Below are 24,549 nucleotides of genomic sequence, written 5' to 3' on the forward strand. Positions count from 1 at the left end.
GGCTCCAGGAAGAGACCTGAACAGATAGATGGTATAAACAAGTTGGCTGCTCTAGGCAGAGAGCCAAACCATAAGATGGTATAATATTGCTTTAATTGCCTCAAGGATACTCATATTCTGTCTAACATGAGCTTCACAGGAATACTGGGTTTTATATCCTCTTGGCAATATAGGAAAGGCCTTAGTATAGACACATACAGCATTTTAGTTTACTTCATTTGTTTTGGATTGTCTTAATTTGAACTAAGATAGGGAATATTAGTCACTGACTCCAGAGTAGAGAGTGAAGTGATAATTATTGCCTGCTTTGAACAGGTATTAATTATCTATGTCTGTGGCTCCAGGTAGAGAGATCAACAGACAGATATTATATAGGTATTTGTAAAATATGTTTGTGGTCCTAGAGAGACAGCCAGGTGAAAAGATGGTATATATTGTTTAACCAGCCACAGGAAGCTCATATTCTGCTAACACATGTGTGCTCCATGGGAATCTTGAGTTTCTTTTCCTGTTTGGCAAGATAGGAAAGGCCTAAGTGTAGGCATATACAGTATTTTCATTTACTTCATTTGTTTTGGATTGTTTTGATTTTCAAAATGGGTGTGATTTTGAGTTTTGTGGTTATATTATTCCTCTGGGAGAGGGGTCTAAATAAAGTTTTTTTCTGAATAATGGCTCAAGTATATGCTGATTTTGGAAAAAGCTGTTGTCTTTGTGTTTCTGGAAAAGGTGATTAAGGTACTTACACCTTCTAGAGTTATATGGATCAGATTTGATAGAGGGAGACCCCCTGAAGAACTAGATTCCAGAGAATCAAACAAAAAGCTTATCTGGATGATATGTAAAAATTGTTTTGATATTTGTATATTACAGAATATATAGCCTTGGTTAGTCTTTGCTTGAAATCCAGATGTCTTGGACTTTCAGCCAGAACCAGTCAAGAAACAGACATCAAAGACTAAATCGTTGGTGTGGCCTTCCTAAGGCCAACCAACTCTATTTTCCCTACTCTTTCCCCCCTTAAAAATATCTCAACACCCATATTCAGCTTAAAGAAGTTATGAAGGGTCATCCCTCCAGTTCCCTGGGTTTTGGGGCTGGACAGGGTTATTATAGGTTGTCTTTCCAGGGAATGTAGAAATGGTCATAAATGGAACAGGAAGGAATATCTAGAGTTGATTGCATAGCCATGATTTCATTTGGTAGAAATCTTTTGATTTTTACTATGTTGAAGTTATAGTTTCTTATTTTGGTACAGAATTTATTTTGATGCAAAATCAGGGTTTTCATTGGTGTAAATTTTTTCTACTAATACTATAATTTTAAAAGTACAGGGCTTAGACCCTGTCCTTCTATTACTGTTATTGTAAACTGATCTGAGATGATTAAGCCTGTGAGTTAAGGACCAAATAGCAAAATCATGGCAACTCTAATCACTGACTGTAATGGATGTTCATGGTATATACAAAATGAATATAGAAGAGCATCATAGGATGTATCTGTAAAGGACAAATAATATATTATCAGCACTGTTAATCCCTGGGAAATGATAAGGGTAGCCATAGAAGAATTTAATATACAAGTTTTAATATTTGTGAAGCATGGTCAAGGGTAAATGTAATATTCTAATTTCACAGAAAGTGGTAACGGGTATGGAGTATGTCTTTTATAGTTTTTAGGGTTATAAGTTACCATCGACAAAAATTGATGAACTGGCCATTCTGAACATGGGGATCAATTACCTCAGAATTGTTGCTATAGGGGATTTGTTTATTTCCACACAGAACTTCTAGTATGGGGCAGAACCTTAGCCACTTATCAGATACCCCTTTAGGAAGTGAGGGCCTGTATACTTAGAAGCATTTCCCTTCCTTAGATACCCTAATTTTTGAGAATCAATAGAACAATTCTCTTAGATGTTTTCAATCAAAGAATTTTGTATTATGGAAAATATTCAATTGTTTCACATTAACAATAATATGGTGGATGGACTTTGAAATAAATCTTATAATCTGTAGGGAGAAAAGATATATATTTTTCAAAATAAAACCTCTAAAAATAAATTCTATATTTGACCCACAGGAGCTGATCAAAAAAGAAAGCTGTTCTGAAATCATCAGGGGACTATCACACATGAGCATAAATTATAAAAATTATTCCTTTGCTCTGTCCTCCATATCTTCTTTGGAGTTATCAGGGTAATACAAAAGTTTTCTAAACTTCATCTGTTAAATTTTATTTAAACTTTTGCATATCCAGTCATCAGGATTTTATAGTGTCAATGAATGTGTGTATTCACTATATTATTGAAAACAGAAAATGCAGGTTACCTGTGTTACAAATAATCATCTGCCATTTATAGTTAAATAACTTCATTTTTTTTCTTTATGTACAAAGCTCATATAGTAGATCTCGGTCAATCTATCTTTTATGTCTATCTGTTTCTCTTCTAAAAGAACTTTGTGGTTAAAATAAAAAATGAGAAGTTAGGATTCTAAAATTAAATTCTATATATTATTGATAAACAATTCAAAACAACATACCGGAGGGGCTTTTAAATCTTTGTGCTTTAAAAACCAAGTTATTATATCCTAAGAGCTTTAAATATTAACTTGCAACTCTAGTTTATGATACTAACACACAAAGCCAGCCACAGTTTTTGAAGAGCCCAGTCTGAAACACAGGTGGTCCAGAATGCAGATAAGAAAATTATTATTTAACAATTACAATCTAAGTACACACATCCCTTTACTCAATGTTCCGCTTGTTTTTTTAATTAAATGCTTAAAGTATCCATGAATAATTTATAAGCCAGTAATACGTTTATATAAAATATAAAGACAGTGTAAGTGGACTGTCTTACTCTTGATTCCAAAATGTGTAAATATTTTTGAAAGATTCAGTAAAGAAGACAGACAAAAACATATACATCAAAATTGTCAATAGAATAAGGTTTTTGTAATGAGTGAGCTAAGATATTTGCATCATAATTTAAAGATACGTTATTATACAAATTCATTATTTTTAAGTGATCCACAAACTGGGAGGTTTAATTTAGTTATGAGACTGCCTCTTTATTATGCAAACATATTTTATGAGCACAAAGGTTGTCTTATGATATACAACATCCTTGATTAATTTTGCCCGTAGAATACAGATAATGGGAGATGTATTGTTTATTATGAATTTAATAATTCATATTCCATTAAAACTTTCCTGTAAAGCAGACATTTTGGGCTTTTTAAGGAAGATTTTTATAGCTGATAAAATAGCATTGAATATCCTTTATTATCAAACCTTCATATTCTGAGCATGGCATCACCACACACTATTTTTTTCTTCAATGACAAGTTGATGATTAATTGCTATATACTCAAATATAATGACTTCACTTTATCTTTGGAGAAAGATGTAAATATAATTACACATAAACTCATATATATTGGAAAATGAGAATAAGTGAAAGCTTTATTTTAATGAGTAGCATGCTGCATTTTTCAGAAGCACACGATGTGAAGGAGAAAATAATGTATGATGCAGAAGCCCCAGTACTGAATCTGTGATTAGCCAGACCAATGGCCTGGAAAGTATTGGTTTCTTATCTGTAAATTTGGATAGTTGAACTAGAGAATATTTGTCTCTCAATTCAGTGCATTTATAACAACAAACAATGGGGGTCTTTCCAGAAATCGAAGCCTCCAAGTTGGATTTTAAGCTAAGAGGAATTACAATTTTAATGGATTGCAATCATCCAGATGGTCCAAATTAGTAGGTGCACCAAAAGTGATCTTAGGTTATTCAGCATGTCAAAACTGTGCATAATTAAAGTTCCAAAATGTGCTCACCAAATCTTTCTCCTGCTGTACAGTTAACAGTGCGATAAATAAAACCTTGAGACTCTGATGAATATCACTTTGGTGTTGAAGCACAGGAAATTTCAATAACTAATAAGATGTGTTTTATAAGCATAGTCATTGTATTTATTGTTGCATTTGCAGATACATAAATACAAGATGGAATGCATACATATATCATTATATGTTAGATAGAGAAGAAGAAAAGGGGATAGGGAAGAGACAGAGAAGGAAAGGGAGAAAGAGGATTTCCAGAAAGAGGAGAGATGAGAAAAAGAAAAAGAAAAAAAATATCGGATTAAAGAATCAAGTGAGAACATTTAATTATAACAACAGTGAAAAGTTGTTTTGTGAATGTTTCACAAATATAAAATGTTTCATCAATATAAATTTCTATGGTAGCTCAAAAACTTCTAGAATATACCTTTATAATAAAATGATTCTGCTTTCTCTGAAAGAAAGAAGAAGCAACCACATGGGGACCAACTTTATTTTACAGTGAATAATTAGCACTGTTCTTGGAACAGGAGAGGTCTCAGCTTAAGCATGTAGCTCATAGGTGAGAACTGTGAAATTGGGAACCTCCTCAAACTCCCTTGAGCTTGAGTTTCCTCAACAGCAATATAATGATAATAATACCTACTCCGTAAGATCGCTTGGCAGGCAAAAAGAGTATATATATACCTAGTTGTTTTCCTTTCAAGAAATTGTGAATAAATTTGTATATGATCAAATCTTACAGCCTTGCTTAAAATAATAGATAATTCAGAGCTTGCAATGGACTTTACACAGTTAAATGTAAATATGTGAGCATAGGTCTTCTATTCTGCTGCCCTGGAGTCCATTCTGCTGGAGCTTATGTATTTCTGAAAGAAGTACATCAAGCATTTGAGTAGGACCGTCTTATGAAAAAAGTATCGGTCAGCTTAAGACCTAGGGTTCTCTCTATCCAGTGCTGGGTCAGTAACCAGGGTTTGTTTGTTTGTTTGTTTGTTTGTTTAAGTGTTACTCTCATGAATCAGAGTGAGAACTTGGAATGCCTGTAATGCAAGAGCTTGGGTTGGAGCCTCAAAAAGGAAAACTATATTCAGAGAAAAGCTAGTGAAACACAAAGACTAAGTTAGCTGGTGCGATCTTTTCTTTTCTTTTCTTTTCTTTTCTTTTCTTTTCTTTTCTTTTCTTTTCTTTTCTTTTCTTTTCTTTTCTTTTCTTTTCTTCTTTTCTTTTTCCCTTGCTCTCTCTCTTTCTTTCTCTCTCTCTTTCTTTCTCTCTCTCTTTCTTTCTTTCTTTCTTTCTTTCTTTCTTTCTTTCTTTCTTTCTTTCTTCCTTCCTTCCTTCCTTCCTTCCTTCCTTCCTTCCTTCCTTCCTTTCTTTTTTCTTTCCTTTTTTGCCAATATTAGTTACTTTGTGGCATGGCAGCTATATATTCTCCTTGTAATATTTTGCAAAATTGATGTTATTTCAAAATATCCAAAATGTTTGAATTTGTAAATTGGTAGTTATAACAAGCAACCAGGCCTTCCACACCCTCTTCACTGCTGCACTCTCTGCTTTTGCTAACTATGCTCTCTGTCAGCAGGGAGCTTTCAGCACTGACTCCAATGGATCTTGGCTCTTGCATCTCTACATTATGAAGGTGGTTCAAGCTGGTATACTCCTTGCAGCCAGGAGCATCTTTCCTGGTTTCAAGTAGGAGTCAATAATAGAAACAGTTCAGGACCTGTCAGTACTGTGGGACAGAACTTATCCCAGCTAAGTTCTAAGGAAACCCATATTTCATTAGCCTAACAAATAAACCCACAGTGACAGCGGTGTGGCAATTAGGTTACATAAACTTATAACTGTAAAGACACATCATTAGGTTATATTTTTAAACTTCCATATGCCACCCAAACTCAGGCATAGAGAAACATGTAATGCCATCTTCATGACAGATTTTCTTAAATTCACTGGTTTTCCCATCTCTCCTGACATTTCATTGAAATTTTTATATTCTACACTTTGACATTTGACAGGTTTGCTTCAACTAACTTTGTCGAGTAGGAGCATCTGTTTTAAAATGGCAAACTATGTCCAATCATCCCATCTTCCCTTTTGTTAGTGTCATGGGCCATTCTAACAATAGCCAGGGTTTTTAAGTCTTGTGGTATTCGAAGGGGTGTTTTTATGAGATGCTTTGCAAATCAGCTTCCATTTACTTTCTTTAATTACTGAGATGGTCTGCTTGAGGTATAAGGCCCGTGTTTTATTTTTACAGGGTAGACTCAGGTTTTGTTCAATTTCAGACACAAATTTTGAATTCTCATGAGGGTTAGAAAACATAACAATATGAATAGCAATGAATGTGTAATAATATCACAGGGAAGCAAGCCAGAGAGCAAACGAGTTGCTGCAGTAGGAGATGCCTACTTGTACTTTCTTTGTATATGCAGGATCTAAGTAAAATATCTTATCGTTTCTTTGACAGGTGTTGATCCAGAGAACATGGTAGTAGATATTACCAACATGGAATGGCATATTTTTCACTTTTGAAGAATAGGAGGCAAGAGACAAAGGTGATCAGACTACAAAATCATAACAAACCACTTATTGGCTCTCCATAAGTTGTCTCTGAGGGAGTAATGGATGAGATTGTGTCTTGCAGTAGAAGCATCTTGTAGCCCTAATTGTGTTTCCTGGGTAGTACATCATAATTACTGCAGAAGGCTGAGGAAAAGGAGTTTTATCTTGGGCTACTAAACTAAAGTGTGGGGTGTCAGTTTTATAAATTATTAACCTTGGAACACTCAAATTAAATGGAATGTCTGCCTCCTCATGGAGCTCAGGGAACATGATAGAAGAACAGGTAGAAAGAGTGTGAGAGACAGTCAGGATAGAGGACACAGAGAAAATGAGGTCCTCACAAGAGACAGCTATATCAGGATCCTGTCAGCAAAATCTTGCTGACATATGCAATAGTGTCTGGGTTTGGTGGCTGATTATGGGATGGATCCCCAGGTAGGGCAGTCTCTGGATGGTCCAATGTTCCATCTCAGCTCCAAACTTTGTCTCTGTAACTCCTTCCATGGGTATTTTGTTCCCTATTCTAAGGAGAAATGAAGATCCACACTTTGGTCTTCCTTTTTCTCGATTTTCATGTGTTTTGCAAATTATATCCAGTGCCTTGCAAATACGGAAGTGGATGCTCACAGTCATCAATTGGATTAAACTCAGGGCCCCCAATGGAGGAGCTAGAGAAAGTACCCAAGGATCTGAAGGGGTCTGCAGACCTATAGGAGGAACAACAATTTTAACTAACCAGTACCACCCATAGCTTGTGTCTCTAGCTGTATATGTAGCAGAAGATGGCCTAGTTGGCTATCATTGGGAAGAAAGGCCCCTTGGTTTTGCAAACTTTATATGCCCCAGTACAGGGGAACGCCATGGCCAGAAAGCGGGAGTGGGTGGGTAGGGGAGCATGGCGGAGGGAGGGTATAAGGAACTTTCAGGATAGTCTTTGAAATGTAAATGAAGAAAATATCTAATAAAACTTAGTTTAAAAAATTTACACTGGCTGAAAATGCTGTAAAAAGAAAAAAAAATAAGGCCCTCTAAGTCACCATGAGCAAAGCTCATAAGAACTCAGAGACTGAAGCAGCATGAACAGGGCCTGCATAGATCTGTACCAGGTCCTGTTCATGTATATTATGGCTTCTGGGTTAGTGTTTTTATGGAACTCCTAAGTGTGAGAACAAGTGGATCTCTAATTCTAGTGCCTTCTCTGGGATCTCTTCCTTTTATTGTTTCATCCTGTCCAAGTTCAATGTAGTATTTTTTTTTAAATCTTATTATGTTTTGTTATAGTTTAATGTTTTCTCTTAGAATCCTGTTCTTTTCTAATGAAAAACAGAAAGGGAGTGGATCCTTGTGGGAGGGAATGTGGAGAGGACCTGGGAGGAGTTGGAGGAGGGGAGATGACTTAATCAGTGGCTCAAGGTAAAAAAACAAAACAAAACAAAACAAAACAAAACAAAACAAAACAACCCAAAATCTGGGAAAAGATGGTATGTGGGCAGAAAAATCCAAAGGGAAAAAGAGAAACATGGCAAATGCCAAAGAGAGTCTTTTAATACTAAAGGGAATGACAGATAGACAGCAATTTACCAATGCAAAGAGAATACAGGTTACCAATATCAAAGAATGAAAAGGGACTACCTTTTCATTCACTACCATTCATTAATACCCATCCCATAAGCAAGAGTGTTATGATAAAAAACACAATTAGAAATTTTATGCAGATATGCTTCTTAAGGAAAAAATGTTTATTAAAATATACAACTTCCTCAACATTTTGCAAGAAGGGAGAACTTAATCTATTAAAAACCCATAACTATTAAACTCTTAATTTACTAAAAACTTACTGAGAAGCAAACTTTGTAAAGATGATTTTATATGTGAATTTTATCATACATTAAGAACAGGAGGAGAAACAGGCTCATTGGAACTTTTTTAAAAGACTGAGGGCCAAGGCGTTTGCTAAGGCCAGCAAAATCATCATTGCTACAATGCCAAGGTCTAACAAAAGCTCACCCCCAAAACAGAGAAAGCTACAGTGTAAGGCACTTCCTGATACAAAAACTAACCAGGAGAGTAGAATATCACACTTAATAGCTGCTAAAGAGACGTTAAAGGAGGGTCTCTGAGAGGTGTTGGATCTCAGACCAGGGGTTCTTTTCTAGAAGGATACTCAAAGGGATAGAGATCTCAGAATATAATTATAAACTTATTAAAACTTGATATTTTATAGTTGCATATTTAATTTTGATTTGCCTTTTATATCTCAATAAAATGAGGAAAACACTTTAAAAATTGTTATACTCTGGGAATGAAGCTAATTCCAATTTCGACAATTTCTGGTCTGGCTAAGTTCTTTAACCATTGTTTTTTCACCTTTATAATAGGGGGTGGCATTGTTCCTGTTCAAGATGTTACTACAAGAAATGTGTGAGATGACCAAGGAGACGACTTAGTCAAAATACACAGCAAAGAGATTTTTTAAGTGGAAACTGCTAGTTTCTACATGTCAAATCAAAAGGGATGTTTTTGCTAAATTTAAGGATTTATTTTTGTTGTTGTTGATGGTGTATCTTCACAATCCAAAACATTGAGCCAACTGTTTTATTACATTCCTGTAATGCCAAAACCTAAAAGCTGAAGCAGGGGATTGCTATGAGTTTGAGGTCAGCCTGGGTTACATAGTGAGTTCCAAATAAGCCTGAAATATAAGCTTTTTCTCAAAGAAGAAGAAGAACAAGAAGGAGGAGGAGGAGGGAAAGGGAGGGGAGAGGAGGAGGAGGAAACAAGGAGGAGCAAGAGAAGGAAAAGAAGAAGGCAAGGGGATAAGGAGGAGAAGGAGAAAGAAGAAGGTAAGAAGAAGAAGACAAGGAGGAGAAAGAAGAGGAAGAGAATGAGGAAGACAAAGATACTGAGAAGCAAGGCATAACGAGTTAGTGTAGCATGGTCCTTAAAGTTTAAAGCTTCACAGAATTGCAAGATGTATTCACATCACAGATTTCCTGCATATTGTAGCAGTTTATATGCTCTCTTGTGTTTGCTATTACTCTACAATTATAATTGAAAATATGCATCATCATTCCATCAAGGGCAGTTCATCCCTGATGTATGTTTCCTGATTCTGTTAATTAATTTGATTATTTGGCAGTAAATTTTATTAAGTGTTACTCAAGCCATAATTCACTATACATATAAACAAATAGATTCAGCATTTATGACTATAGTAAATATTTTCTTTAAGCATGATTTTTACAAGGGGCATTTGAAATCAATTAATTTAATAGAGTGCCTTTACTTTGGTAGGAAATAAGTCTTTTATATTCTAACTGTCAGAAAAATTAGGGAATCACTGACTAGCAATCATTTAGGAGATATATACATATATTGATACCAAGATACTAATGACAAATTAATAGCCCTTTCATTAAGAATAGGGACTGAGGTGTTAGAGCAACTTTTATTGCTGATGTGGCTCACTGGTACATTTACTTAAAGTAGGATATGTGTGAAGAGACTTTCTGGGATTGCATAGCAACACTACACCTCATTAGTTCTGTGACCCTTCCTAACCCATTCTCACAGGGCTCGCATGCTAAGACAAGGCACTGAATGTAAGCTTTTCATATATTTAATGAATGTCCAATACAGTATATATTATCATAGATGTTATGTGTGTGTGTGTCCATGGGAAATTTCACATAAGTATTTTATAGTGTTATTTGAGTAACACAAAAACCAATCCCTTTAAAAACCGTGGTTGTTAGTTGCAAATAATAAGAACTGTCCTGGGTTAAATTAAATAGGAGAATATTAAACTGAAAATTAACAGTATCACAAGACAAAGCAAAGTTCAGACTCATCCTTTGTACCACAGCCAATGGGCTGCAACTGGGGGTTCACTGTAGATGCCGTGGGCTTGTGCTACTGAGCACAGTGATACACAGATACAAACTGTCACTTATTTTCTCCATAGACTTGATGCTTCTGTCTGGTCTCATGTTATATACCTACAACTCAAAAGTATATGATCAGTAGTGTTCTCTTTGCACCTTCTGGTTGTCAAGCAGGGAGATTGTGAATGTCTGGCTTTTCAAGGGATGTGAATTCTACATTACAGAATGGGATTGTTAATTTATAAAGAAAAAGATGAAAGTATCTAATTCCTCTAAAAGCACACAACTGGGTAGATGGAATTTAATAAAGGTTCAAATGCCTGCGGACACAGTGAAGTGTGTTAATTGTATTGGAGATATAAACAAGGAGGTTTATGATAAATACAAATGCTTAAAGATATGAGCTCTAACAGCAGACTAACTGAGGTAATATCTAGGCTTAGATACTGTTTCATATTGGCAGTTGTCTCACTGAGACCTGCATTCTCCAGCATGCTTTGCTCAACAGTTTCTATTGATGTGGGAGATCTGTTCATCAGATGCACTTGCTGAGACTTGAATTCAGAGCTGGACTATGTAGAGAGAGACGTACAGCTTACAGATTCTAGGACATTAGCATAGATTATATAACAAGAAGGGAAGTTCTGCTTTAGTGACTGAGTAGTAGCCCCTGATTCATCAGATGGTCACACTAACCCTCGAGAAGCTGCTGCTTTGGCAACAGAAGGCTGGGCTGCAATTCTGTGAGTCAGATCAGAAATCTCAGCCTATTTTCTATTTCTCCAGTCCTGTCAAGATTTCTCTTCTGCCTTAAAACCTAACTACAGAGTTCTATTTGCTGCAACTAAACCTTAAGCAATACATTCACTTCTTGGCCTTTGTGTACTTCTATTTATATATCCAACTATGTTTGCATGTATGTGTGTGTGTGTGTATATGTATGTATGTACTTGTTTATTTACACACACACACACACATACCACTCAACCTCCCAAATGTCTTATATCCTCATATGTACAGATGACGTTATTAGCAGCCACAGGAGATAGGGAAGTCAAGCCTGTGTCTAGACAGCATGGAACCATGACAGGCACTATTTGATATATGGTGATTCTTAATGCTAATGGTGAAAACAATCATGATGTCATTAAATAATAACCACTGGGTTGACTGTCACAGAGATTAGCATGGGCACAGGGAATAGAATTGGAAGCCATCGCAAAGAGAGAGATTTGATTTTCAAAAAATAACCATCATTATTTAAGGCCCACGAAAAGAGAAATCTTGGAAAGGTAATGCAGTGAGTCAAATTTTGGATGCGTCACAGTTCAGTGGGCTGCAACTGTCAAATGAAAACAAAATACATTGTCTGAAAGTGCTGTCGAGAAGGTCTGTGGGTGTGCTTAGGGGTATAGCTTGGGAGACTCACGTCATGTTTCCAATTTTCACCCTAAACACTAAGCAACCCACAGCTGTGCCAGTTTCTCCTAATCCTGCCTGATGGAGGATCAACTGAAGGACAGCCAGGAAGAGACACTATACACAGCGACAGAGCATTGACACAACTCCTCAGTCAAAAACAAACAAACAAAAAAACCAAAACCAAAACAGAAACAAACAAAAAAACCTAAACAAACGGGTTTGCCCTTCTCTCCTTCCCCCATGAAGCTTGAGCACTGAGGACCTGCACTGCATTTTCAGAATGTGCAGATTGAGAGCAGGAATCAGCCTAGTAGTAGAAACTGTAAGAGCAGGGAGGCAACAGATTCTGAAAGGTAAAGATGCCCAATGCCACTTTCTGGACAGAACATTTCCAGGCAGAGCATCATTTCTGAGCAGTGCATCATTAAAACACCCAGTGTCCTAAGAGACCCAGAAGCTCACTTTGTCCTTTAAAAATTGTTTCAGCCGGGCGTGGTGGCGCACGCCTTTAGTCCCAGCACTCGGGAGGCAGAGGCAGGCGGATTTCTGAGTTCGAGGCCAGCCTGGTCTACAAAGTGAGTGCCAGGACAGCCAGGGCTACACAGAGAAACCCTGTCTCATAAAAACCAAAAAAATAAATAAATAAATAAATAAAAAATAAAAATTGTTTCAATTTGAAGTCTGTAGCCTTGTCATTGTTCCCTTTCCTAATCTGAACAGCTCTGTTTATCAAACACAGCCAGAGCAATGTGTTACTCTGGGAACCTCTCACTAAGGATGGGCTTTATATAGTTCAAAGTTGGAAGTCACTGGGTTCAGCATGTTCACATTTATTGTGGTATTTACAATATTTTTCTTGGAATATTATAGGATAAAAATCTAATAGGGGATCAATTCTGTCAATAAATAGTGTTATCTTCAGTTGCTAAAAGAATGGATGCCAAAAAGCATCTCTTATTCACATGAAAGTCTTGACTGAAGCCAGAAGGAAAACCACATACCTACCTATGGTGTGCCCTGTGGGCAGGCAGCAACTCTGCTACACTAGAAACTCTATAACCTTTTACTTAGCACACTGTATTGGGAGGAGCCTAATGATGTGTTGAGGTAAATGGAATGAATAATTACAACTTCAATTATGAGAGTGGAAAGTACTAATTGTATAACACTGAACTATGCTTTATTTAGGTTTACCCCATTGGGATTAATAAAATAGTGTTTTCCTTTGCAAATATAACAATTGTCATTTGAGTTCTAATGTGCTTCAGGTTCCTTTCCATCTTTGTGATTTTTACATAAAGCAAAGACACCTGAAGATATGAATATAATGAATGTAGAGTCTTATTATTCTTCTCTGAGAATATGACAAGTGATAAGATTTGAGAGTAGAAAATCCTTGGCAGGTGCTGACACATTATCAAACCGATATCCTGCTCCAGATCTGTTCAAAAGTATAGTGAATATGAGAATGTTAGTTTTCATTTTTTTGTAATTATATTCTTTCTTCTTTCAACCCTATGGTTTATAATATCATTAACTACCATCATCCATGCAACTATAGTGTGAAGAAGTGATATTGTAAAATCCTCAGCCTGGAAGGATGTATAGACTCCATGTGAGAGAATCAAAGTATATTAAATTTTATGAGTTTTTGTGATGGGGATGTTGGATTTATATGAACCCACCTTCTATTTTAGTATCTTTCAATAAACTTCTGTGTTATGACAAAAATATCTTAACTGTCTTCTCTGTCCAATATGGCAGCTTCTAGCTATACACTGAGTCAACATGTCAACATATGCATAGTGTAACCAATGAATTGAATCTCTGATTTTATTTCATTTTGCTAAATGTGAATTTAACTTTATATATCATATTGGAAATTTAAATATATAATGTATTCATAAATATATGTACATTTATAAATGTATGATAATAAATTGCTGTTTATTAATAGACATGGTCATTTAAATGATATTTTATTTAAAACAGAAATAGCTGTTTTAAAGAGAAAGACTTTATTGAGTGAAAGTGAAAGATACACTTTCACATCCAAGGTGGTGGTTTCAAATGTTGTCAGAACTGAATGGCAGAAGAATTCAAGTTCAAATATCAAAGTGAGAAACAACATCTGCCCAAGGTGCTTAAATTCTATTGACACCATTAAGACTTATCTATGGCTACTGGGGACTGATATCTATTTGCCTGGACTATAGTCCAACAAAATATAAAACATAGCAAGGGTGGGAAGATACAGCCTTGCCTTCTGCGAGCCTAGATAAAATTCTAGAGACTGTCAAACCCAAACAGCAATTCCAGCTGAATATTATGCAATGACTGAGGGATCACTTGCAATACTCTTGGCTTTTTCTTGGGTAAATAATTATAACTAGGCTTTACTGGAGTGACAGAGGAATATATTAATTCAAAATAATTCAAGGCTCATTTAAAAGTCTTGGTCATTTTATTCGTTTATGTATCTCCACCTTTCCCTGTCCAGTACAGATATAAATAGTCATAAATACATTTTCTTATGAGGAGGAACAGATTTGAAAGGACTAACATTATTTTTAAAAGAGTGCATCTACAATGGATCTTACTAGTGCCTCAGCTAATTCTGCACAGATACAACTGTTAAATATATTCATATGAGAAAAATTTGTGAAAAGAAAAAATGTGGCTAAGTCATAGTAGACAAGCACAAACATATGTACACATGAACACACACACACAAAGAGAGAGAGAGAGAGAGAGAGAGAGAGAGAGAGAGAGAGAGAGAGAGAGAGAGAGAGAGAGAGACTTGAAGCTTAGCAAGGATTCGATTTTTATCTTTTCCTAAACAGCATCACTCCCAGCGGGATATGCAGATGGGCTCTGCAGCCTTACATAAACCAGCACTGCCTTATCATCCTTTAATTAAATTCTTTTAGCTTTTGCTGGTGCCAACTAACCCTCAACCCACAGCTACTTAGAAACTATTTAATCTCATCACTCTCCCAATAAAATAATTTCTCCATGCCTAGTAAATGATCTTGCAAAATACAGCCACCCATTTGATTTTCACCAGCTATAATTGCCTAAAGCTTTTCTTTAACTTTTCTGACCTAAGTTGCCTTTTGGCATTTTTTAGTATTGGTCTATTTTTCCCTCTATATCAGATACAGTCAAGGTTCTTAAGAGGAAATCCTGTAGTAGTTATCTGAAAAACAACTCTCCTGTTCAAATGCTGCATCTATCCCTCCCAATCACAATGCTCCTCCTCGGGGTAAATGAGTCTACTCCAACTCCAATTTCTTGTACCGTGTGTTTAACCTGTCTGTTTTGTATATTATTTACATTTTCTTCAGTAGTTCTAATTGCCAAATCTCTCTCATAAAGGGTTGTGTGTTTAACTGAGTCCAATATTCTAGGGATAATTTGGTAATATCAATGGTGATGTTGTCTACAGAATCATTAGTCTTAGCATGGCACAGAAATGGTACCTTGTTTGTCTAAGTATCTCTGCTTGCCTATTTCACTGAAGAAGATATAATGGGTATTCTACCTGTGTTCCAAAATGCTCCCTATCACTGTATCAGTTTAGCCCAGAGACCCATGTGCTTACTGCCTCCTCCATCCTAGAATTACTGATGCTGACCTATGTCATGACCTCTAGTCATGACATAGATAGTCCATACAAGCCATCTAAAATTCTCAAGATAGATTTTAAGGTTTGTTCTAAGTATCATTTGTTTAACTTAAAGAATGACTTTATCCTACCAATATTATTTAATTTATCAAAATACTGTACTTTACTCTTTTCATTATATCCATAAGCTTATTATAACGCATGGTAAGTAGTTAGTGTCCAATGAGTGTTTAATGAAGAAAGTAATTATTGAATGAGTAAATGAATGAATGAATGGATAGATTGATGGGTGGATGAATTTATTTTTTATGCCCCTTACTCAAAGCATTTCAGACACAGGTTATGCTTTCTCTACTGAATATTTATTGATAGATCATTATCATTTAACAATAGTATTGGGGCAATTGTGATGAGAAGAGAAAGAACAGGAGGAGAAAAAATGATGAGGAAGAGAGAGAAGGATCATGGATAAAGGAAGGAAAAGATAGTCTGATGACTCCCTGGGCTACCAAGGGAAACAATTGGCTAAGGTGGATATTACTGAGGTGCCAGACATCATCTATATGCTTTTTGTTTATGGGATACTATTTGAATACATTCAGCAAAATGGAAAAATAAAAAGGCTTTCATATCACATGCACTGTGAAAACATCATCACATCTCATTTTCTACAATGATGATTAGCAGTCTGGATAAATCTTTAGTACCAATTCCCTTTAGAACAGACTATTTAAATGGGCATTGAGAAAAGGGATGCTTTAATCTGGTCATCCAATATCAGTGTCTTCCCCAAGACATATATATCAATGATTTATGACCACATCAGCAAGTTATTGTGTAAATTTAAAAATTGCTATTTTCAAGTTGTAATTTAACCCTTGAGTGCTGCCCATTTCTGCTGGTATTCCTTCTTTAAAACAAACCAGCTTTTTTTTTTTTTTTTTTTTGGTTTTGTTTTTAAGAGGACAACAAAGAACTTGAAGTAAGATCACGATGATTCCTCCATCCATGAATAACTATGTTTCCTTATGAGTTCAGTAAAATTTTACCTCCAAAACCATAATCATAATAAAATAAAGTGGCACCAAAAAGCAAACTTTCCTCCAAGAAATCCTCCCTCTGAGCATCTGAAACTGCCGAAAAGTTTGGTCTTTGAGAAATATTGTACCACAAGTTAAGCACATGTAACAAGCAATGCCATCTCAAAGATATTTACATAAAATTAATCAGTGAAATCCTATAGGCCAGCTAAATGAACTAGTTCTATATAATGTGAAGAAGTAATTTGGAAATAATGATGAGTTAGAATATAAGCATGCAATTAGTTTCTATATAAGTGTGTGTAAATTTAATTACCCCTAGAAGCTGTCTTTTTAAAATGAGTAAAATTATGCACAAAGTTTCATAAATGCTCTGTCTGCTCAGAGCAGTGATTTAGACTCTTGCTGCTTGCCACAGTTAAAATTTTTCTCGGAGGCAGAAAACATCTCACAGTCCAGCTTCTTGCTGTACTCAACACTGAGTTAAAATTGTCAACTTCTAACTATGGACTGGGATAAGATACAAAAGTGTTCCAAAGCATGGGTGGAAAAAGCAGACTCAAGCTTCTCCTTACCCTTAAATGCAGATGTCTAGAATGCAGAAGGATTACAGAATCAACATTTTAGCTATCCCCCCCCCCAGCATGGAAGATGACTAACTCATGATCATGAAATCCATTGTGCCAAAAAAGCAAACACATTACAAAACAGGCCAGCATCATATATAGAATAAACATACACACCTAAAGGCATGCTCGCTCACTCTCTTTCTCTCACAGTCTCACTCTCTCTTGCACACACACACACACACAGTCTTGATTACTGTATGGCCTTTGGCCTTCTGCAAGAAGCTAAGTTTCCAACACTGACTATCCTGCTCCAAAGCAAAAACAAGCAAACAAAATCCACAGTCCAACCTTCTTACACATGATCTTAGCCAAAAGGCCAAGAAGCGATAGTCCAACCTTCCCAATGCAGTCAGTCTTCATGGCCACATTCCACATTCACTTATCAACTATAAGGGATAGTATTCATGAGTGTCAAGGACAACTGGGCCATTTTATCACATGCTGTCACCTTCACATTCTTTCTAAGGCTTGTGTTAACCTTTGTACCAATTTCGTACCAAATCAAATGCCTGAACAGTCGGTGATTTCCTTCCAGGGTATTGGTGCTGTTTTTATTGACAAATCACACTTTCCCCTAAACATGTTCTCAAGGATTTCGAGATAGATGTAAGAAAGTGACAGCATTAAGGTGGAGAGAATGTGTCAATGTTTGCCTGGACCAAATTTCAAAATACTCCTCTAGCATCTTTGCCAAGATTGTTGATTAGTTGATTGAAGTATGATCCTGCTTAGCATGCCTGTGCCTAAGGTAAGCCTCAAACATGAAGTCCAGCCAGGCTGGATCTGCCGACACTTACAGCTTTCAATCTCCAATGTACAGTTTTGTTCATCCAGTGGATACCGCCTTAGGTCCATCATGCAGGCAGCTGTAGTTGTGATTCTAGAAGAGAATTGGCAATATGAGTTGTTAGTGCTTAAAGCCAAGTGCAGAAGAGGAAAAAAAATAAAAACCAACCAACAAACAAAAATATAACCCTCTTAGAGACTTAATCCTAGCCTTAGCATCCATACAAGGGAGTGATCTTCTTTTGGAAAGTGTTTTCCTTCACAATTCTTCTTCTGGCTCCTAAAGAGATTTGATTATATAAGTATTCAATGGGTCACTAACAACTTCAACCAAAATTACCTAAATGTGTTTCAAACGCAATTCACTGAAGTCTCCAGAGTGCCTTTGGGGCATTCTAGTTGTATCTCAGGTGACTGGAGATGGTGACAAAATATTCTAATGACTCTCACATTTGCTTTACCCCATCATTTTGCAAAATGTTAAAGTCTAATCTTCTACCGAGCTTACTTTGGATCCATAATTTTTCATGCTTAAAACCATACTGTACTTTGTAAGCATCTTCATTAAGATACAGCCCACATGAGCCTTCTATCTATGCCTAATCATTTTGTCCTAAATAATCTGATGTACTCTTGGCTACTTAGAAAGAGAAGAAAGAATGGAAGTTCATATTTTTGGATTTGACAACCTACTTTTGCTCAACTGTAGGAGCTCAGAGCTCAGCTAGAAACTGAAAAATGAGACAGAGCTCTACTCTGGAGGAAATAGCCTAGACTATACTTTCCAAACTGCACCTATATCACATGGAACTAAACCAAGAAGCCACGGAGCCTCATTCCAGGAATATACTTGGGTGAATCTGAAAAAAACTGGAGGTGTGGACAAGGAATATGTTATTGGTTATTCATAATGATCTTTCTTAATTTAGTTTTCTTTTCTGTAGTACAAAAATGCTTCCCAGAGCAGGTTTCTTATTGGTTTCTTCCTTGTTTAGTGAGTCCTGCAGGTCACTCTGCCTCAATTCTCTACTATCCCACTTTCTCCTATAAGTCTGTCCCCATTGGTTCCCCTACAAGATAGTGCAGAAGCTGGACCTCAGACCTTTCCATCTGTGTCCCTGATTCCATCCTCCACACAAAACACAGAGTACATCTCATCTGTGAAAAATATAGTGGCTATTCTAAGTTTGGCTGACTCTTTCTCACATGTTTTGTTTCTCTTCTCCTTTCCCACTAGCCTCTCCTATTGTGTTTTCTCACAATGCTTTTCCACCTCCACCTTTGTTCTCTATGTCTATAACACGCATCCCCCCCTTGTTCCCCTCCCTTCTGTCACTCAAATCCTTCCCTCTCAGAGAAGCTCCCCCAGGACAGCCTATCCAGGGTGACTGTCTTAACTCAGGCTCCATCTTGGCTTTCTGTTCACTGCCTTCAAGCAATTACCACAATCTGGAATTAGCTTGTTAATTGTTTTCTCAGAAGAGTCTTTTTCTTTCAATAAAATTTAAGCTGCTTATGAGCATAGACTCTGTTCAATTCAGGGCAAAGGCATTCAATAAATATCGGTTGAATGAGAAAAAAACATTAATTTTTAATGAGGTAAGTGGTTGGATTTGCTCATTATAAGGCTTTGTATTTGAAAGAGTATTTTATTGCTTTACTTCTGTTTTGACTGAAAATGGCACTGTGTCTTAGGTTAGAGATGTCCCTTTTGTAGGTTGAACAATAAATGGAATTTAATCAATTTAAATTACATGAAGAAAATTATTTTAAGGTTATTTTTATCAATTTGACTGTTTCAGCTTTCAATGAGATTTATGTTGCATTTAAATTCTACAAATTTCATTAAAATGAATATTCACATTTAATATTCTTGTAAAATGGTACTTGGATGGATTTCTTCTTGGCCTACTGTTTCCTCTTAAAATTTTGTATGACATTATAGATTGATACACTCTGAATTTCCTCTAACATACAGTTTACAAGAGGAAATGAAATTTAGGAAATGGTAGATGTACCATAACCCAGTGCTGTTCTGGAAAGTTGTTACGTGGATTCCTCACCCTAGAAACTAGGGCAAATAACTTACTGAGTCTGGTAAACCAATACAAAAGACCAGACCGTTGCAGGGACATAATTACAATTTCAAAAAATAAGAGAAACAGGTACAGAAAGCCAGCTGTGTAATTGAGGTGAAGTTTGTAATTAATACTACAGCTTGTAGTTCACACCTCTGCTAATACATATTCATACCAATTAAGAACCGTGAACTATTCTGTATACACTAAGATAAACAAGTCCCCTGATGCTATCACAGAAGGAATGTGTTTTCTTCATGTTTTCAGAATAAAGTGAAAGGAAGGATGACTGACACTGTAACTCTGTCAATAGAATGCCCACCTAGCATATATACAGCCCTGGCTTCTATTCCCAGAACAGGACTGTAGCTGGAGAACCAGAAGTTTAAGATCAAATGTGGTAAGTTTGAAGCCAGATTGGGGTACACAAGCCATTGTGTAAACAACAGTAACAGCAATGACGACAACAACAGAAGTATTTTTTCTTCTAATATTCATACGATTTATTATTTATTTTATTCCTTTTTTAACGTTATAACTCAGGTAGTAGATCCTATGGATATTTTATATTTAATGTTTGTAGTTTGGGTCTTCTATGGGAGTAAATTCAAAACTCTGGGACTAAATCTTGGTCATGTCTACAAGAACTAGTCATGCCTCTGATAATATACTGGCATTCTATGCCTACTGGAAATACTTGCCAACCGAGTCGGCTGTAGGATGATAAATGGAAGGGATGTGCAACTTAAAAAGTGCTCTTCAACTTTTGTATTAGTCTGCAATGAGCAGATATCAAGTCAGCTCATTTCACCACATTTCACTGAAAAGTAAAAAGTACCTGCTTGCCCAAATGAAATGTAAATTCCCACACACGTGTCCGTTATCAGTAGGCTGAACCATAACTATGAATATAATAGTGATGCCATCTAAATATATAACATTGTTACATTTATGTGTATATATCATAAACCTAGTTATTTCCAAAGTGTCCATCTTTGTCTTATCTTGTATTTAAAAGAAATGTTCTTGACATGTGCCACTAACTCACAATTAAATAATAAGTCACCAAACAAAATAGAGACGCAAAAGTCAATGTAAGCACTGACTGACAAACTAAGAATTATGAGTTGATATTTCTCATGTCAGAAACTCTCACATACATTTAATAATTAAAAGCATTTTAGTGAAGAAAGTACCCTGTAATGAATCCCATTCCAAAAAGGCCAGTGGCAAGCATCTATGCCTGTTTTATCTGTGCAACAGATGCAACTTCAATGCTAATGAAGATTCTTAACACCATTAATGAGACTTAAATCACTCAATAGTATTACAAGTTTTCTTTAAAGAGAGACTTACTGGCTGCCACAAACACCCTACTTAAAGATGGCAAGATCCAGAGGATCAGAGAATTTTCTGTGAGATTGTATCTCCTAATAATCAATGTCAGAAGCTACATCCATAAATTCTCATCAACATAACTCTCAAAAGAAGCTGAACAAAGACCACACTACTAGACATGCCAAATTGGACTGGAAAAACAAACAAACAAACAAACAAACCATGAGGCCTCAACCATTCACAAAGGACTACAGGCAGCTAAGCAATACTGAGAGGAGAAAAATACTTTTCCCATGCAAAGAGCACACCAGTTGACTATCTCATACCAAATGGACAACCCTGAAATCATACATAAACAGTATTATGTGGAGACTAGATTAGTTTTAAAACTTAACAATATGGAGACAGCCTTAGTTTTTAATCAAACCAGTCAGTTAACCTATAGAATGAAAACCCTCCTTATGAGTGGAGAGTCTTCAGTTGTAAACACCTTCAACAGAGTAGAACTATTTTGAAGAATGAAAGTTTTACTTAGAAACACCTGTATTTTATTTGGAGCAGGGGATTGTGAATAAACTTTTCCCTACTGATTAATCAGCTACTATTGCTCTATAATGACTTGTATCATAAAATATTAGTATGGAGCAAAAACAAAAAATCAAAACAAAACAAAAATCCTAAATATCCAGTAAGAGCTAAGGATTCATTAGAGGCATCCATAAATCAAGAAATAAAAAAGTTAATCCAATATTTTATATCAAAGATATAATTTATATTTTTGTAGCTTTAGAGGACAAAAATATCACTCAAAATATGAGTACAGCTAAAGATGACTACTAAGCAAAAGTAAATGCCACTTGTCCATACTCAAGATGAAACACTTGAAATCACAATGTGTGTGACAAATCTTACACCTTGCAGTAGAGTCTTCAGGAGGTGATTGGGAAGTTGAAAACATGAACTCATATGTATAGTCTCTGAGAGTCTTGGGGGATTTCAAACAGAGATAGTAAGCACATGAATTAAGTGATTTTAAATGACTCTGATTCCTTTAATAGACGATGTTATACTTATTCATCAAGAAAGTTTGTTTTTATCCATATAACTGTCTGCTTAAAACATCAAATGTGGTATCCTGAACTATAGTTTGTATACAGTGCTCTATTTCGTACTGTGCTTTTGTTTGTTCAACTAATACATTTACTCAAAACCTACAACCAATTATAACTGCAAAGGAAAAAGAAGACCTTCTGGTATTAGTAGACAAAATACCCAGAGGAAAATGAAGAATTTTTAAATAGGGAGAAGGAGAGATGGTGCAGAAGTTAAATATGTAGGCTGGTCTTCCCAAGGACCAGAGTTCAGTTCCTAGCAGGCACATCTAGTAGGTCATAACACACACTCAAACGGAAAATAAAATCTTTAACGAGGTCAATTTACGCAAGCATGTATCAATTTTTGAGGTTTTCAAACAAACAAATTAAAATTTCAACATAGAAATTCTAAATTTAAGTATTATGATATTAACTCAAATTATAAAATGTTCCACCGACCTCACTGATTCTCTTTCCTTAAAAGTTCTTTAAAAGTGGCTTTCTTACTACCATATTTAACATCATTCTGTATTTTGTGGCCACTTTTGTTGGGAAACAAAATTAACTTTCACACTAACTCCAATGCTATCAGCTCTTAGATTTTGTTGATTAAAAAGAATATAGATAAAGGAGGTGGGTAATTTGTTAAGTGGAAAGCTAATGTAAAAAAAAGCGCACACAATATTAATTGATCAGTTACTAATAAGTTGTAAATACTATTAATACTGTAGAAGTGTTTTTTCTCATTTAAGTCTAATTATTCTCATCTAGCAAACATAAGGAGTAGGGTATGTTTTTAGAGTCACACCGTGAATAGGAGAACAGGGAGTTTTTTCATAGCAGGCTTTTGATTAAATAGTCCTTGTATTTAAGAATGAGGCAACTAACTTCAATGGATAACCTTGACAGTATGGTGTTTGTTCTTCAGAAGTCTGTTACATACATTCAGAATGAGCTAACTCATTCTGTGATCCTGTATTCATACATTCATGATATGACCTTGAGATGGTGTAATTCTGTTTTACCCACACATGCAAATGTTGTATTTTGCAGATGTTTATTCTGCTTTACTCAATTATGGAGATCAGCCCATCCCAGACAAGTAAATACAAGCGTCTCCCTAAGGAGTCTCTGTTAATGCTCTCTCTCCTCTGATTGAAGGTCCTCCTTAGCTCCTCCCCACTTTTTTTTTGTATGTCTTTCTAGCCTCTCCAAAGGCCTTGTGCTTACATTAAAAATCTCCAAGACTCTTGCATAATTGTTTTTAAAAGCGCCTTTGAAGTCCTCTTATGGAGTCACATGCACTACTATGCTCAACTTTGTAATCACCCAAAAAAGTAAGATTGCTGGCAATCATGTTCCCATTTGATAAATCATGCATTTCAGATTAGAGCTATTTGTGCTCTTCTGCAGATGTTTGGCCTTCCGTGACTCTTTCATTTTCTGCAAAGATACTGTGACCATTAAAGGGCTACCCAGGTCTCTGCCACAAATGCAGACACTATTATTTAAGAAATTTCCCTAAATAAATAGCCTGCTTCTGCAATCCAACGAGAAGTCTCATGCAAGTTCTCATTTTGTAAGGACATAAACCCCATTTCATCACAAACATTAATATAAATGTCCCAACCTAGGTTCTTACTTGCCTTCTATTCTCTGTTTTCCCCATCTTCCCTACACTATATTTTTTGGTAGTTTTACATACAAATCCTATATTTATCTTAGAGTCTTATTTTTTTCTTCATAAAATTTACATCAAAAGAAGTGAGAGGCACAAGGACAAGTAAACATCTCATAATTTGATCATCATTTAACTGAAATTTGATTTTATATCACAGTAAGAGATCTAATGGAACTATGATTTATTTTTAAAAGGGGGCATACAATAAGAATAGGAACTCTGAATTATTTTAAAATTGAATTTTATTCACAATTTAAAATGATGATTCAATATACTGGGTGCTTTTGACATTATATCCATTAAAATAATCAACTATTTTTTTTTCTGCATAACACATCAGAAATCTACAATTTGAGAACAATTCATCAGTTTCTTCCTTCCTTCCTTCCTTCCTTCCTTCCTTCCTTCCTTCCTTCCTTCCTTTCTTCCTTCATTTATTTATAGACATATAGATTGCAATCCTAGGTAGTATAGAAATTATTAAGTAAAGACCAGACTGTCCACAAAGTCACAGCTGATTGTTTCTACCTCTGGAGTCCCAAAAGCTTTGGGC

At 35.8% G+C, this 24,549-nt stretch overlaps 1 protein-coding gene across 2 annotated transcripts in view; it reads right to left on the minus strand.

Moving 5' to 3' along the window:
- The window catches only part of Gabrb2 (gamma-aminobutyric acid type A receptor subunit beta2), a 212,615-nt gene that overhangs the window by 88,091 nt on the left and 99,975 nt on the right, over nt 1-24,549 (minus strand). For both annotated transcript variants that reach the window (XM_021176879.3, XM_029483941.2), the window contains exon 6: nt 17,817-17,899. In XM_021176879.3, coding sequence (XP_021032538.1) covers nt 17,817-17,899 — 83 coding nt within the window. The remainder of the gene's footprint in view (nt 1-17,816; nt 17,900-24,549) is intronic.

The sequence above is a fragment of the Mus caroli genome, unplaced genomic scaffold (assembly GCF_978045245.1).
Source record: "Mus caroli unplaced genomic scaffold, Mus_caroli_1 scaffold_13, whole genome shotgun sequence".
NCBI lineage: Eukaryota > Metazoa > Chordata > Mammalia > Rodentia > Muridae > Mus > Mus caroli.